Below are 16775 nucleotides of genomic sequence, written 5' to 3'. Positions count from 1 at the left end.
GAGCCAGATGGGTTTTTGAGATAACGAAAAGGGTTAAACCACAAGATGATAAGAGAGAAGAGCAGAAGTAAACTTTTCAGTCCATTGCTGTATGGTCATCATTGGACATTTAAGTCATGTCATTTTGTCTGTTGAAGACCACTTTTGTTAGAATAAACCAAAGTTTTCAAATAATGATCACACATTGTGAAGCTTCATCATAACTACTTCTACAAATATCTGTAAAATTATAAATAAACTTCATACAATCTGACAGCATGAAAAAGATAAGATTTTGGAAAGCATATCCAGAACAAACAGCAAGGTTGAGCAATGCTATCTGCCTTTCATTATTATTGAACCACATTGGCTGCACATGACCCTCACACCCCTCTCCCTGTTTCTCTCTCAGTTTGGCTGGAATCTGATCAGTGCATATTCTGTGTTCTCACCCCTGTGCACAACCCCATCACTGCTGGGCAGCTTTGAGAAGTTGATGTTGGCATAGAGAATATCCTCAGTTCTATTGTGGTGTGCAGCATCTCCTCCCACTGGCCACTCGGAGACATCTTGGGGAGCTAGTGTCTCCCCTTCACTAGCTGTATCCCTAGTTGTGTTCTGAGAGTCAGTAACCACGATGTTCTGTGGATCCTGCAGAGAAATGGAAACAGAAGATGCTCTCACATCATTTATCGACAGGGATAGGTTTAAATTATTGCACAGCCTCGTGAAAGCCAGTCATGTTTCTGTGGGTTTAAATTTCTTTCCTTGACCTTGAAGGCTAAAATGATAAGCTCATTGTTCACATAGATTGAATGTCCCAAATTCTCCCCAGCCACTGAAAGACTTTATTTATTGAACTGTAGTCAGTGATGTAATATAGAAAACTCATCAGCAAACTTGCAAACTGCAAATCTCCCAACAGCTGTGTTGGAATAACTCACATCATTACATTTTTTAATGCTGTTTTGCTTGAGGGAGATAATGGTAGGTCCTAGGACAATGAGAACTGCTCTATACTTGTCTTCAAATAGTGGCCACAGGAATTTTAACACACCCCCCAACCCCCCCAGAGGGCAGACTGAGCAGTTCAATGTACCATCTGAAAGGAGGCACCTCCACAGAAGACGTTCTCACAATTTACTGGCATATTTGGGTTAAATTGTTGCATAGCGGTCACTGTCTCTGTCTCTCTTTCTTTGTCTCTCTTGCTCTCTGTATCTTTGTCCCTGTATCTCTCCCTCCGAATGTGTGTGAGTCTCTCTCTCTCTATGTCTCTCTCTGTCAATGTCTCCCTGTCTCTCTCTGTACCTGTCTCTGTCTCCCTCTGACTCTCTATGTGTCTTTCTCTCTCTCTGTTTCTCTTGCTGTCTCCCTCTCTGTCTCTCTCTCTCTCCCTATGTCTTTCTGTCTCTGTCTCGCTGTGTCTGTCTCTCTAATTCTCTCCCTATCTCTCTGTCCGTCTCTCTCCATGTTTCTCTGTGGGTGTCTGTCTCTTTGTCTCACTCTCTCTCTCTGTCTCCCTCTGCCTCTTTCTAAGTGTGTCTCTCTCTATGTATCTCTTTCTCTGTCTCTCTCTCTCTCTCTCCCTCTCTCTCTGTCTCTCTCTCTCTCACTATGTTTCTCTGTCTCTCTCCCTGTATGTGCATGTGTGTGTGTCTGTATCTCTCTCTCTTTCTATGTTTCTCTTCGTGTGTCTCTCTCTCTCTATGTCCCTCTCTGTCAATGTCTCCCTGTCTCTCTCTCTCTGTCTCTCTCTGTCTCTCTCTCTCTCTCTGTCTCTGACTCTGTCCATGTGTGTCTCTTTTTCTCTCTCTGTCTCTTTCTTCCATACCACCTCCCACTTTCTACTCTTTCTTACCTCGAAGTTAGAATAGTAAACGTTGACTCAAATTTAGATTTGAGCTTTCTTCTTTCCTCACTCTGAGCATTCCAAAATACACTCACAGCCAACACCTTCCTAAAGTGTATTTATGACTGTAATGTGGGCCAGGCTGTGGCAGTCTGTGCACAGAAATGTTCCACAAGCAGCAATACAACAATTAGTTGACATCAACCAACTTTGTAACAAGGTGATTGAGGGATAAGTAACAACTTCCTCAGTACTGACCTACAACAGTGTGCCACTCCCTCAATCCTGACCCTCTGACAGTGTACTACTTCCTCAGCACTGACAGCCCGAAGTGGCAGTGCTGTCAAATTATGTTTAAATTTACAGAGTTAGTTATGAAACTTATGACCTTCTGACTCTGAGAAAGGGAAGGTGAGAGTGCATGTCCACTGAGCCATTGCTTACTCCACAGATAGATATCCATGGATAATCTGTCTGGGAGTCTGGGACACATGTTGCCTATTCAACCATGTTGGCTGCACACAACCATCACACAGTCCTCACCTGATGTATGCCTATTCTGGTCCATGCCTCTATGCACAGTCTCATTACTGCTCTGTAGCTTTGGGTAGGTAATGTTAGAGTAGAGAACATCCTCAGGTTTGCTGCTTACAATGTGTGGAAATTGATTGTTTGAAATGAGTATACACAGCTTCTGTACCTGGTGTTTCTCAGACAGTCGACTGTAGATCAATGAAAGGTCACTGGTGTTTGAAACTGCCTCCCCTGTCGCTGTCTTTCTCCTGCAATAACCCAACATCACAATGTGGTTATGGTATATCAGAGAGTCAGTGCAGCATAGATACGGTTACACGTTTGGAAATTCTTGTTGAATCTGCTTTCACATGCCAATCAGGCAGTCTGTTCCTAATCACAATAGCTCGTAGCTATTCATCTGGACACCCATCAATGAAAGGCCCAGCCTGGATCATTGGGACATCAGGACCACTTACAGAAGGAGTGTCTGGTGCCTCACCCCAAGGGAACAGTCACCGACTGGAGGATAGAAAGTGGAAGCAAATATTCAGAGTAAAGTTGACTGAAGCATTCAGACTTACTTTTGCACATAGAGGAAGATTAAAATTCCAGCCAGGAAAACACTGAACAGGATTCCAGCCATGATCAGTCCCACTGTCCATTTATTGGAGTCTCTGTCTGACAAAACAGTCATAAATTACTGTGCTATAGTTTTAGAATGGTGTTCTGATGTATCTTGAGGGACAATATACTCCATTTTTACTCTCGAGCAATGTATTTATTGCCCCTTGAAAAGATGGTGGAACAGTTTCTTCCTGAACCATTGGCTGACACAAACCGAGAGAGGAGTTCAGAGGGACATGAAATGGTAGCCACATTGGAGGTTGAGCTTGGAGTCATCTGTACAGACTGACCAGGATAAAACAGCAGGTTTTCTTCACTGATGGGACATTAGTGACATACTTCATAATCTGTGTTTTTATTTTAATTAAGTTCACAAATAATTGATTATCACCTTATGGTCACATTGCTGTTTCTGGGATCTTGGCATGAACTAATTGACAGTCACAATTCCTATATTTGAGGAATTACCAACCTATGAAGCATAACAATGGCTGTAAACATATTCTGTCACAATCCGAGCAATGTCTTAGCCGATGTCTTCCTTCTGGATGTAATCTATGTATCATTTCTACCTACATTGGCCTGGACAGTTAGTTGTTGGAACATCACAGAATTGTGTGTCAGGACCCTGCAGGATCCAAAGCAGCTGCATCCTTGGGAATTGTCCAAGAAATTACAGATTCCAATCCTCAGTTCTGCTGCCTCTGGAAAGTTCTGACAGAGCCCATTAAAGTTGGAAGCTTTGGAGAAGACCATTTTCTTCATGTTCATAATTACCCAGGAAATGTCAGACAATTAGCAACCTAGTCTAACATGTGCATAGCTAGCAAACTGATTCCCTGACCCTCAACTGACCACACAGACCCCAGTTTCTCCTCAACCAAACCCTTCCATCCCCTGGACATCTGGCAATCACTCCTGCTCTGAGCAGGAATATTTCCACTCCCCAACAAGCCAATGTCATTCTGCTCCCGCCCCTGCTCCCCATCAACCAGAAAGCCCCACTCCACACAACCAGACATGCCTCCAACCTGCCAATGGCCTGAAACTCTGACAACACCCACCCTGTTACCAGCCTGAACATCTGACAGCCAGCCCTGCTCACCAACCTGAAGTACCCTTCTGCTGATGGTTGCGACACACTTATCTACTGGCCCTGATTGAACGACATACAGGGTCAGCATCAGAGCAGAGATATCCAACCTGGGCACCTTCTCCACCCAACACTGCTCTCTTTCACCACCCACATTCACACCAGCCCTTGCTGTGTTGTCTATGTTTGTGTTAAAGTGCCTTCTGATATCCAGATCCCCACCACTGACTGGCCTGACATGAATTGTGTTCAGTTTTGCCATCGTCACATGTGGAGGTATTGGTCCAAGAGGCTGGGTGTAAAAATCATCCTAAAGGAGATGAGAGTGGTGGAGTGGGTGAGGAAGAGGATTCTAGATTTAAGGGTAAAGAAGGCAAGCAGAGAACAATATTCTCACCTTTGACCCAAAGATACACATTGAAAATGGCTGCCCCATGCGGGTTTTGAACAAAGCAGGACGCTCTAACTTCTTCTTCATCCTCATGTCCCATCAGGATCAGTGAACCCTTCACCAGCTGCCCCTCCCTGAGCTGGTGTGACACAAAACCTCTGTGTGTTTGGTTACCGTTGATGATGGCATGGGGAAGGTGCCAGATGAGGTCTCCAGGAGGGTTTGAGTTGGCCACACAGACGCAGGTGATCCCCTCTGCCGTCTGAGCACATTCTGACTCCTGGGAAATCTCCGGACCATCTGCGGAGGGAATGACAGGAAGTGGTCAAGAATGGTAGAGTTACAACCTTAATACTGAAATCTTTGTCAGGACCTTGCTTCACTCCAAACTCAAGTATCTCAATCCTCTCCTTGTTAGTCCCCCATCTCCTACATCCAAAACCTTAGATCTCCCATGTGTGAATTGGCATCACATTGTATTCAGTAATCACACTAACACCATTGTCACTCAGTCTGGGCGCACCACTTCCTCCAGATCCCATACTCTTCATATGTCTGTAACCTCAACCAGCCCCCACTCCTCTCCCTATCCATGTAACGTCTGAAGCCCCTGCTCACCTTCAAGGTATCTACCCTCCTCCAATTCTAGCCTCTTGAACAATCCCCGGTTTCCCTCCCTCCTCTACTGTTGGCCATGACTACAGCTATTTGGGATTCTAAACTCTGAAATTCCCTCCTGAATCCTCCATGGCCCTTTCTCTCTTCTTAGGAATGTTGGCTACCTACCCTGGTATGGGTCTCTGTATTTCAGTGAGGCATAAGTTACAGCAGCAAGAAGGTGGCCCCTCCTTATTCTAAATGACAGTGAGTCAGCTGCCCTCAGACAGACAATTCCTGAGTTTTAAGAAGATACAGACAAAGTAAAATGCTTACATTCCACGTTCAGGTGGATCGTGTCGGAGCTGCTGTTACCCAATGGGTTTGTCACTGTACAGTAGAAACTGGCATCATTCCCACGTGTCACTGGAGTGAAGGAGAGAATCCGGCTGCTTGTGTTTAACCGGGCGCTGGTGTTTCCCTCAATCCTGAACCAAGTGTAATGAGATATCGGTGGGACACCTTCACTGGAGCAGGTTAATGTGACATTGTGTCCTTCTCTGATCCCACCTGAGGGTCCACTGATGGACACTGTAGTCTGCCGTGGGGGATCTGGAACAAGAGAAGAGAAGAATCAGCAGGTAATCCCTGTGGCCTGTAACTCTCTGAGATCTCTGTACTTCTCCAGTTCCAGCCTCTTGAGTATTTCCTGATAGCCATCCCTCAACCTTCAACTACCTGGAGCCGAAGCTCTGGAATTCCCTTCCTCATTTTTCACCTCTTTCAGACAAAACATGATCCTGACCCACATAAGGATATCTTCAGTCACTGACCAGAAGTACAGTCAAAGCGGTTTAACTTAAAAAGCCCCTGAAAAGAGTGTGAAAGTGTTTGTATCTGTGTTTGCACACATCCTCATGCCTGTCCTAGACACCGTAGAGCTGACAGGCTCTTGGGGATATTAATTTGTTTGCAGAGATGTGGCTGTGGAATCTGTTGTGTGCAGATGATGTCACACACAGAACCAGAATAAAAGAGGAGCTGGAGAGTGTGATATTCCCAGACAAAATACACAGAGAGTCATTTGGATTGAACATGAATGAGGCAATGACCAACAAAATGGCCCTAAATGGTAATGAGGATATCAAGATTAGGTGCACGGATGTAGGGCAAGTAGACAAATTCCAATGATAGTGCTCAATGATAAATATCAAAGTTACATCCAGGACTGAACTGTGGCTTAGAAAAACACAGTGTAAGCACAGTGGCCAGTGACTTAAGTCCATGAAGCCGAGAAAACATTGGGGCAGTCACTACTGCTGCATGTTGTACTTGATGGATGTGAGAGTCAGATGCTGAAGAAATTAGATGAGAGGAGGGTAACAGCTTTTGAAATGTATAAATGCCTAAGGATGCTCAGATTCAGCTGCTGGAGACCAAGACAAGCAAGTACCTTATTGAAAGATTAAAAGATCAGGAACCAAAAGTGCTGTTATGTCTCGTTCGAGTGAAATGGACTAATCAGTTCAGACATAGAAATGGAGAACTGTCTTTGTCTCAGCAACAATTGTTGCAGAGTGTCAGATGGTGGACAACAGTGGAGACGCGGAATAAGGAAGTGTTGAAATCCAGAGAGGAAACAAGACAGTGCCAGCAGCTCCTCTAAACATATTGTAACAATGAACAAATGTACCAGCTGTCTCACATTGCACAGTGTGATGGTTATGGAGCCCTCCACTGCTCCATGGCCATTCTCTGCCACACACTGATAGGATCCAGTCTCCCTGGATGTAATGTGAGAAACCTTCAACCACAGCTCATTGTTGGAATTTGTTATGTTCATTGTGGCATTAAGACGTCTCCATGTCAGGTTAGAAGCTGGGAAGCTCTCAACAGAGCAGATTATCACTGCAGCTTTCCCCTCAGTAATATTGACTGATGAATCTTTAATCTCAAAAGAAGTAATTAACAGATTCCGTGGTGTATCTAAAAACAAATAAAGATTAGTCAACACACATTAGCTGTGAAACATTTTGAAAGGCCTGAGAATGTGAAAGGTGTGAAATCTATAGGTTCCTTTGACACAAGCAAATGAACCTGGTAAACACTACAGTTTAGTACCAGAGGGTACAGCAAACTAATTGGGTTAATAATGATGGTGTGCAACACTCAGGGTCAGTACTGGACAAAGACTCACTGTCTGTGGATCAGAATTGGGGCAAGTCCGCACCATCTGTGGGGCAGTACTAAGGGAAGGTAGCACTGTCTGTGGGTACATGTGGTTGTCAGTGCTCCCCAGGGTCCTACAGTTCACTATGCATTCCCTTGACATTTTTATTGTTCAAACACATTACCTCACATTTATCTGTGTTGAATTCTATTTGCCACTGATCAGCCTGTCTATATCATTCTGTAATCTAAAGCTATCCTTCTCACTATTTATTAGCTCACTGATTTTTGTGCCATTTACGACCTGAGCTGACTGATCAACCCTCCTACATTCATGTCTCAATCTTTTATATGCACATCGATCAGTGAGATCCCAAAAGTGATCCCTGTAGAATCCACTAGACACAGGTTTCTGGCCACAAAAACACCCTTTGAAAATCACCCTCTGCTTCCTGCCACTTGTCCAGTTCTGGAATCAATTTGCTAACTTTCCTTGGATTCTTACTCCTGTCAGTCCCTTCAGTGTGGTCTTATCAAAAGCATTGCTAAAGTCCAAGCAGACAATGTCAAATGCATTGGTTTCATTCCTGAACAATAGTAAAACATTGGCTGTCCACCAGTCCTCTGGCACCTCTCCTGCTGCCACAGAAAAAAATGAACATATTTGCCAGTACCCCGCTGTTCCTTCCTTGCTTCATTGAACAGCCTGAGATATATTTCATCTGGTCCTGGAGTTTTCGACCTGCCAGACCATCAGAGCCTCGTCTCTGTTGATGCTGATTTTTAAAAAAATTCCTCCCCCCGAATTCTATAACCACATTGCCAATCACACGAGTGAACACCAGGACAAAAGGTTCATTCAGAACCTGACCTCTGTCCTCCAAATCCACACACAAACTAACGCTGGTTCTTAATGGGTGCCCAAATTATTCCTTAATCCTTGTAAAAGAAGTTAGGATGTTCCTACATTTTATCTGCCATTACCCTTTCATGCCCTCATTCTGCTCTCCTCATCATTTTCTCAATATCTTTCTTACATGTATCATATTCCCCTAGATCTTTTGTTTAAGCTCCCAGTACTTACTTCAAATTCCTCTTTTCTCTTTATCCAGTCTTGTATATCCCTTAATGTCCAGACTTCACAGGATTTGTTGGTCCCACCTTTTATCTTCCTAGGAAATTGTGCGCCTGTACTCTCCCTAATCCCTTTTTGAATGTTTCCCACTTTTCTGACACAGAATTACTGAAAATCATGTCTCTGAGTCCACTCTAGCCAAGTCATATCTGATCTTATTAAAATTGGCCTTCCCCAGGTTTAGAACTTTGATTTCAGGTCCATCCTTGTCCCTTTCCATGATGAGCTTGAATCCAGCAGAGTTACAATTGCTGTCTACAAACTGTTCCCCTGCAGGTATTTCAACCACCTGTTCTGCTTCATTGCTCAAAATTAAGTCTGGAATCATCACATCTCCTTTAGGGCCTTCACTGTAGTGGCTTTAAAAGTTGTGCTGGATGTATCCTAAGAATTCTGTTCACTCTAAGCCTTCCATACTATGATCATTTTCGTAATATTGGGAAGGATGACATTTCCCACTGTTACTATCCTATTCCATTTACATTCTCTGAAATTTGCCTAACATACCTGCTCTTCTCTTTCTCTCTGACTGTTTGGGAGTCCATAGTGTACACTCAATGGTGTGATTGCTCCATTTTGGTGTCTAAGTTTTATATGATGACTTCACTTGAGAAGCCTACCTACAGTCAACCTTCCTTACAGCTGTAATTGATTCCCTGATCAGTTTTGCAACATCTCCTCCTCTTTATCTCCTTCCCTGTTCTAGCTGAAGATCCTATATTCTGCAATATTGAGTTGCCAATCTCGTCCCTGTCTCAACGATGTCTCAGCGACACCAAACGCAATATACCTTATATTTTTATGGCCCTCACCCATTGTTTGTTTGACACTTTGCAATAAAGTAAATAGCATTCAGCATTGCCAATCTCCATGAGCCATAACTGGGCCATACTTCCTGTCTGCTCCTGATTCTCTTGCTGAACCATCCCTCAGGATCTCAATCCACTACCTAGTTTAAACCTTGCCTAGTAGGATCAGCAAACCTCCCCATAAGGGCGCAGGTCCAATTCTGGTTCATGTGCAACCTGTCTGCCTTGTACAGGTCCTACCAGCTCCAAAGAGTCCCAATGTCTCAGAAATCTAAAGCTCTCCCCGCTGTAACATCTCTCCAGCCTCGTATTAACTTGGATGAACAACCTATTTCTATACAAACTAGGATGTGGCAGTGCAAATAATCCAGGGATTATGAATTGTGAAATCCTTTGTTTCCAGTCTATATTCTAGTACCCCCAAATTCAGCTTACAGCACCTCACCCGCTTTTGTCCTGATGTTGTTGACACCAATATCTTCCACAATCTCTGCCTACTGCCCTCCGATGCAGATGTTGAACGCTGAGTACACTCTCATTGTCCAGTGATGTTTATGGGCTCCGCCACTACTGCATGGTCATTCTTTGCCACACACCAAGTTACTCTGGATGTAATGTGAGGAATCAACAACTGCTCATTATTGGATTTGAGCATATTCTTTTCTCCCTCTCTGTCTCCCTCCCCCTCACGCACACACATTCTCACTCACTCTCTTTGTTTCTGTCTCTTTCCTTTCTTCATTCTATTGAATTGTCTCAAGCTCAAACTGACTCTGAATCCTTGGATCAAACACAGTGACAATTTGAAAACTTGGGAACAAGCGGCATGCTTGTACTAAGGCATGTTTGACAGCAGAAATCAACGCAATGTCAGGATCCCTGAAAGTTGATATATTGTCTGATTGTTGTCGTATTCAGGACAAATGGTCCATTAAAAAAAAATCCCTGGGACAGATCTGTGCAGATGCTGTTTGTTGTATGGGTGTCTGGAATTTGCATCATTAATTTCCTTCAACACAGTCTGAAGGCTTGTGTGTGTGTGGGTGTGCTGTGTTCTTGTGTGTGTACACCTGAGAGATGTTGAAGTCTGTATAAACTCACATTGCACAGCAATAGTTATGGAGCCCTCCACTGCTCCATGGTCATTCTCTGCCATACACTGATAGTCTCCAGTCTCCCTGTATGTAACGTGAGGAATCTCCAACCACAGCACATTGTCGGAATTTGTTCTGTTCATTGTGGCATTAAGATGTCTCCATGTCAGATTAGAAGCTGGGAAGCTGTTGACAGAGCAGATCATTACTGCAGCTTTCCCCTCAATTATATTGATTGATGAATCTTGAATCCAATCAAGGGAAGAAATTGAAAGATTCTGTGGTGGGTCTAAAAGCAAACAATGATTAGTTCATTACTTTGACAGCGCAGCATTTTCCAGACCCCGACAATGTGAAAGTTAAGACAACAGTGTTTTCTTCCTTCTTCGTACATCATGTAACAGAAGCAGACACTTCAATTCAGTACTGAGGGAGCTTTTGTCTGTCAGAGAATCAACACGGGAATTATTGCCCGATTGGACCATCAGTACTGAGGGAGTGGCACACTGTTGGGTGGCTGGCACTGAGATTGGCCGCACTGTCAGGGGTCCAGCACTGGAGGATAACTGCACTATTGGGGTCCAGCGCAGAGACAGTGCCATGCTATTAATATTGCCATTTTTAATACGACTGTTCAAACATGCCTGTGCCCTCAATATTGACTCATTACTAATACTGAACATGCCAGTGCAGCACTGCCAAAGGATACGTATTTGCAAATGTGCACTAGTTTTTAGGGATGTGTGTCCTGTTGTGTATATATGAGCAAGAGGCAAAGTCACAGTCTTAGAGATCTACAAAATGAAAAAAGGCCCTTCAGCCCAACCTGTCTATACTGGTCAAAAATGAGCACCTAACAATTTATTTCCTTTTACTAGCTCTGAGCTGACAGCCTTGTGTGCCTTTATAATGCCAGTGGACATCTAAACATGTAAACGTTTTGAGGGTTTCTGCCTCTATCACCCTATCAGGTTGTGAATTCCCAATTCCCTAATCCCTCTGGGTGAAGAAATTTTTTTATATCCCATGTAAACTTCCTGCCTCCTATCTTAAAAACATACCCCTGGTCATTACAAAAAATGGAAAAGTCTCTTCATGTCTACACCATCTATTTCCACAGTGAATTTAAACTTTTCAGTCACATACACCCTCAATCTCCCTTCCTCCAAGGAAAACAAACCCAGTCTATTCAATCACTCTTCACATCCAAAATTCTCCAGCACAGGCAACATCCAAGTAGATCTCCTCTGTACCCTCTCCACGCAAATCACTTCCCCCATATAATATGGATTCCAGAACTCTATACAATACTCAAATTTTGGCTGTGCATCTCAATGTGCTGAGCCAATCATCCAAGAGACCAGCCTCCTGCTCTTTCCTAACAGTACAAACAACACCGCACCCCCAACCAGAATGCAGGTTCCATTCCAGTTCAGGTGCAACCCGTCTCTTGTTGCCCCCTAAGAGGGTTCCAATGTCTCAGAAATCAAAAGCCCTACCTCCAGCACCATCTCTTCAGCCATTTATTCAAATGGAGGAACCTTGTATTTCTGTACTCATGAGCACGTGCCACTGGAAGCAATCCAGAGATTAGTAACTGTGAAGAGCTCTTTTATAAACTACTCCCTAGCTCCACAGTTTGTACTTGCAGGACCACATTCCTTTTTCCTATCTTTGTCATTGGTATTAACATGTAACACAATTTTTGATTGTTTGCCTTCAAAAGTAGGTGTTGATGACTGTGTAGAGTCACGTTCTACAGTAATGGTGATGGAGCCCTTTACTGTTCCATGTTCATTCTTTGCCACACATTGGTAGTCTCCAGTCTCCCTGTATGTAATGTGAGGAATCTCCAAATACAGCTCATTGTTAGAACTTGTTTTGTTCATTCTGACATTCAGATGTCTCCACATTAGGTCAGAAGCTGGGAGGCTCTCAACAGAGCAGATTATCACTGCACAATTCCCCTCATTTATATTGATTGATGAGTCTTTAATTATATGAGGAGAAGTAATTGAGAGATTCCGTGGAGCATCTAAAAACAAAGGAAGATAACATTGTAACAGAACAGTGCACAGCAAGAACCGACACTGATTTTAAAGCGTTTGATGACTCTCCAGGTAGGCAATGGCCTAATAGTATTATCGCTTGACTATTAATCCAGAAACCAACTGATATTCTGGGGACCCAAGTTCAAATCTCACCACGGCAGATGGTAGAATTTGCATGAAAAAAAGTCTGGAATTTACAGTCCTTGGCCACCTTGAAATCATTGCTGATTGTCATAAAATCCCATCTGGTTCACTAATGTCCTTCAGGTGAGGAAATCTGCTACACTAACCTGGCCTGGTTTACATGTGACTCCAAACACACAGCAATGTCGTTGACTCTCAACTGTCCCGTGAAAGCAAGGCACTCAGGTGTAATCGCTACGAAGTCTCAAAGAAATGAGGCGGATCTCCTGGCATTAATCTAGGCACCAGAAAAGGCAACGGCAGAAACAGACCTGTCTACCTTGCAAAGTCCTTATCACTGACATCTGGGGGACAGTGTCAAAATTAGGAGAACTGTCTCACAGACTAGTAAACAACAGCCTGACAAAATGATCAGTACAGAATTATACCTTACAGACAATGTCCCAGACATCAACATCACCATCCCCGGCTGTTCCTGTCCCATGGGCAAGACAGGCCCAGCAGAGGTGGCAGCTTCAAGTTAAAGATGTGTAAGGAAACCTCCAGCTGATTACCACTCACCATCCTCCCTCAGTTGATAAATCAGTACATCTCAACCTTGACAACACTTAGAGGAAGCACTAGGGATGGCAAGGGCACAAAATGTACTCTGGGTGGGGGATTTCAATGTCCAGCAACATGAGTGGCTCAGCAGCAGTACTACCGATCAAGCTGGTCTGGTCTTAAAGGACAGAGCTGCTATACTGGGTCAGCGGCAGATGGTGAGGGAACCAACAAGAAGAAAATCACACTTGACCTTATCCTTACTAATCTGCCAGCTGCAGTTGCATCTGTCCATGGGATCAATAAGAGTGACCATTGCACAGTCATTGTAAAGATGAAGATCCGCCTTCACATTGAAAACACCTTCCATTGAGTGTGTTGACACTATTACTGTGCTGAATGGGACAGACTTCGCACAGATCTAACAACTCAAGACTGGGTATCCATGAGGCACTGTGGGCCATAACAGCAGCAGAATTGTACTCCAGCACAATCTGTAACCTCACGGCCAAGCATATCTTCAACTCAATTATTGCCATCAAGCCAGGGGACTGACCCTGGTTCAATGGAAAGTGCAGGCTGACATGCCACGAGCAGCACCAGGGATAACTGAAGATGAGGCATCAACCTAGTAAAGCCACCAAACAGCGAAAGCAGCAAGTGATAGACACAGCTACATGAGCTCACAACCAACAGATCAGATCTAAGGTCTGCAGTCCTGCTACATCCTGTTGTGAATAGCAGTGGACACATTAAACAACTCACTGGAAGAGGAGAAGGCTCCACAAATAGCCTCATCCCCATGATTGAAGAGCCCACTATATCAGTGCAAAAGATACGGCTGAAGCCTTTCCAGCAATCTTCAGCTAGAAGTGCATGATCCATCTTGGCCACCTCCAGTGGTCCCTAGCATTACAGATACCAGGCTTTAGCCAATCCAATTCACTCCACGTGATACCAGGAAACAGTTGGAGACACTTGATATTGCAAAATCTACAGGCAATAGTACTGAAGGCATTTACTCCAGAACTTGCCGCTCCCCTCGCCAACCTATTCCAGGACAGTTACAACACTGGTATCTACCCGGCAATGTGGAAAGTTGCTGAAGTGTGTCCTGTACACAAAAAGCAGGACAAATCCAATCTGGCCAATTATTGCCCATCAATCTACTCACAATCATCAGTAAAGTGATGGGAGGTGTCACCAATAGTGCTATCAAACTGCACCTGCTCAGAAATAACCTGTTCAATGATGCCTGGTTTGGGTTCTGCCTGGGAATCAGTTCTTCACCTCATTACAGCTTTGGTTCAAACATTGACAAACAGCTGAATTCCAGAGGTGAGGTGAAAGTGACCGCCGTTCATATAAAGGCTGCATTCAACATAGTGTGGCATCAAGTAGCTGTCGCAAAGTTAGAATTAATTGATACCAAGGGGCAAAATCTTTAGTGGTTGGAGCCATCCCTGGCACAGTGCTTGTTGGAGGTCAATCATCTCAGCTCCAGGACATTTCTGCAGGAGTTCCTCAGGGTAGTGTCCTAGGCCCAATCATCTTCAACAAAGACCTTCACTCTATCATAAGGTCAGAAGTGAGAATATTCGCAAATGATTGCACAATGTTCAGAACCATTCGTGATTCCTGAGAGGCTGAAGCAATCCGTGTTAACATGGAACAATACCTGAGCAATCTTGGCTGACAAGTGGGAAGTGACATTTGCACCACACAAATGCCAGACTATGACCATCACCAATAAGAGACAAGCTAACCACCGTCGCTTGATGTTAAGTGGTGTTACCATCACTGAATTTCCCACTATCAACATCCTGGGGGTTACCATTGACCAGAAACTCAACTGGACTCACCACATTATCACAGGGCCTACAGGAGCAGGCCAGAAACTAAGAATACTACTGTGAGTAACTTAACTCTTTACTCCTGAAAGCCTGTCCACCATCTTCAAGGTACAAGTCAGGAGTGTGATGGAATACTCCCCCGTTCCTGGATGAGTGCAGTTCCAACGACAATCAGGAAGCTGACACAATCCAGGAAAAAGCAGCCTGCTTGATTGGCCATCTACAAACATCCCACTCCCTCCACCACTGACGCTCAGTAGCAGCAGTATGTACTATCTGTAATATGCACTGCAGAAAGTCGCCAAATATCCTCAGACAGCACCATCCAAACCCCTGGCCACTTCCATCTAGAAGGACAAGGGCATCAGACATATGGGAACACCACCTCCTCCAATTTCCCCTCCAAATCACTCACCATCCTGATTTGGAAATATATCTCTGTTCCTTCACTGTCGCTGGAATTCTCTCCCTGATAGTATTGTTGGGTCAATCCACAGTAGGATGACTGCAGCAGTTTAAGAAGGCAGCTCACTGCCACCTTCTCAAGGGCAACTAGGGATAGGCAAGAAATGCTGGCCAGCCAGCAACACCCACATCCCACAAATGAATGGAAATTAATTTCCATTCACTTTCCCCCATGCCAATTTCCATGTCATGTTTCTAATGGATGTTACTTGTGTCAACCATCATTCTATTCCCTTGCCACTGAAGCTGCTGTCCATCTTGAGGGAAAGAAAGCCACTTTCATCTCCTCAGTATGTCCCCAGGCACATGTCAGCCATTGGTCAATATTTGATCTTTGGATTATTAAGTTACATGGTATGTGTCCAGTCCAGACCAGGTCAACATCTGCCTGCTGACCAGTCAGTTTCTTTCAGAAAGGAGGCATCTTTTGATCAGTCAGATACTTGCTAAGAGAATAAAAACACCTGATTCAATGGTTTTGAATAATCAGAAATAAGATTAAAATAGAAAGGTGACACAAGACTATAACTCGCCAATGTATGTACCACATATATTCAAACATCCAGAATTAAAACAAGTTCAGTAAGAGCAACTGGCATCTGTGATTAAGGACTCTGAAGAGCGAATTAAATGAAAAATGAGGTGAAGTCAGATCCCAAAGATTTTGCAGCAAAATCCTAATTTTGGTGATGCTGTGGCTCATCACATCTCATGAAATATTCAAGTGGAATTTTGATTAATCTCTTTCTGACTTATTAATGTCTTTGTTCTGAGGCCCCAGTCATTTCCAGGTTTTTTTTCTGAGTCCTAACTCCAACCATTAGTGACACCTTCTGGCTCCCTGGACTACTCCTGGGTCCCAACTACAGCACATAAGCTGCAACAACTGGTCCCCAGGACCTGACCTGAGTCCCAACTGCATGGAACAATCAAACAACTGCTTCCTGTGCTGCAAGCCAATGGAAAAAGTGGCCTTCAGTTTGCTTTTGAGCAACAGCTTGAACAAATCTGGTCCTGCATAAAGCTTGTTAATTTTCTCTCTCTCTCACTCTCAGTCTCTTTGTCATTGTCCCTGTCACCCTTTCTCTTTGGCATGCTCTAACTGTCTAACTGACTCACACTCAAAGTAACTGGACCCTTGGGACTAATCTGAGTGATCTATTGTGAACTTGGCAATGAGCAAGCTTGCACCGATGTATGGTTGACAGCGGCAACTAATGGAATGCCATGCTCCCTGAATGTTACAATATTCTCGGATTGCTGTTGTACACAGTACAAATGGATGCAATGATATAGAACAGAAAAATGTGCAACTGTCCATGCAGGGCTCTGCTTGTTAAACAGTGTTTTGGTACTCTGGAGTTTTGGGGTTTGCATTTCTTTAACACTGAATGAAAGCTGGTAATGTGTGCGTGTACATGTGTATTCTGTGTGTACCCGAGAGATGTTGAAATTTGTGC

General features: G+C 44.0%; 1 protein-coding gene across 1 annotated transcript in view; it reads right to left on the bottom strand.

Moving 5' to 3' along the window:
* Nucleotides 1-330: 330 nt before the first annotated feature.
* LOC125448584 (sialic acid-binding Ig-like lectin 10) overlaps nt 331-16775 on the bottom strand; it is a 34530-nt gene continuing 18085 nt past the window's right edge. The window contains exons 6-11 of the mRNA XM_059641421.1: nt 10267-10548; nt 5389-5664; nt 4462-4755; nt 2929-3025; nt 2532-2613; nt 331-630 (exon numbers count right to left, since the gene is read on the bottom strand). Coding sequence (XP_059497404.1) covers nt 388-630; nt 2532-2613; nt 2929-3025; nt 4462-4755; nt 5389-5664; nt 10267-10548 — 1274 coding nt within the window. The 3' untranslated portion in view covers nt 331-387. The remainder of the gene's footprint in view (nt 631-2531; nt 2614-2928; nt 3026-4461; nt 4756-5388; nt 5665-10266; nt 10549-16775) is intronic.

The sequence above is a fragment of the Stegostoma tigrinum genome, chromosome 41 (assembly GCF_030684315.1).
Source record: "Stegostoma tigrinum isolate sSteTig4 chromosome 41, sSteTig4.hap1, whole genome shotgun sequence".
Lineage (NCBI taxonomy): Eukaryota > Metazoa > Chordata > Chondrichthyes > Orectolobiformes > Stegostomatidae > Stegostoma > Stegostoma tigrinum.
Note: the sequence above shows the minus strand (reverse complement) of the source record. Positions and strands in the feature narration are given on the sequence as shown.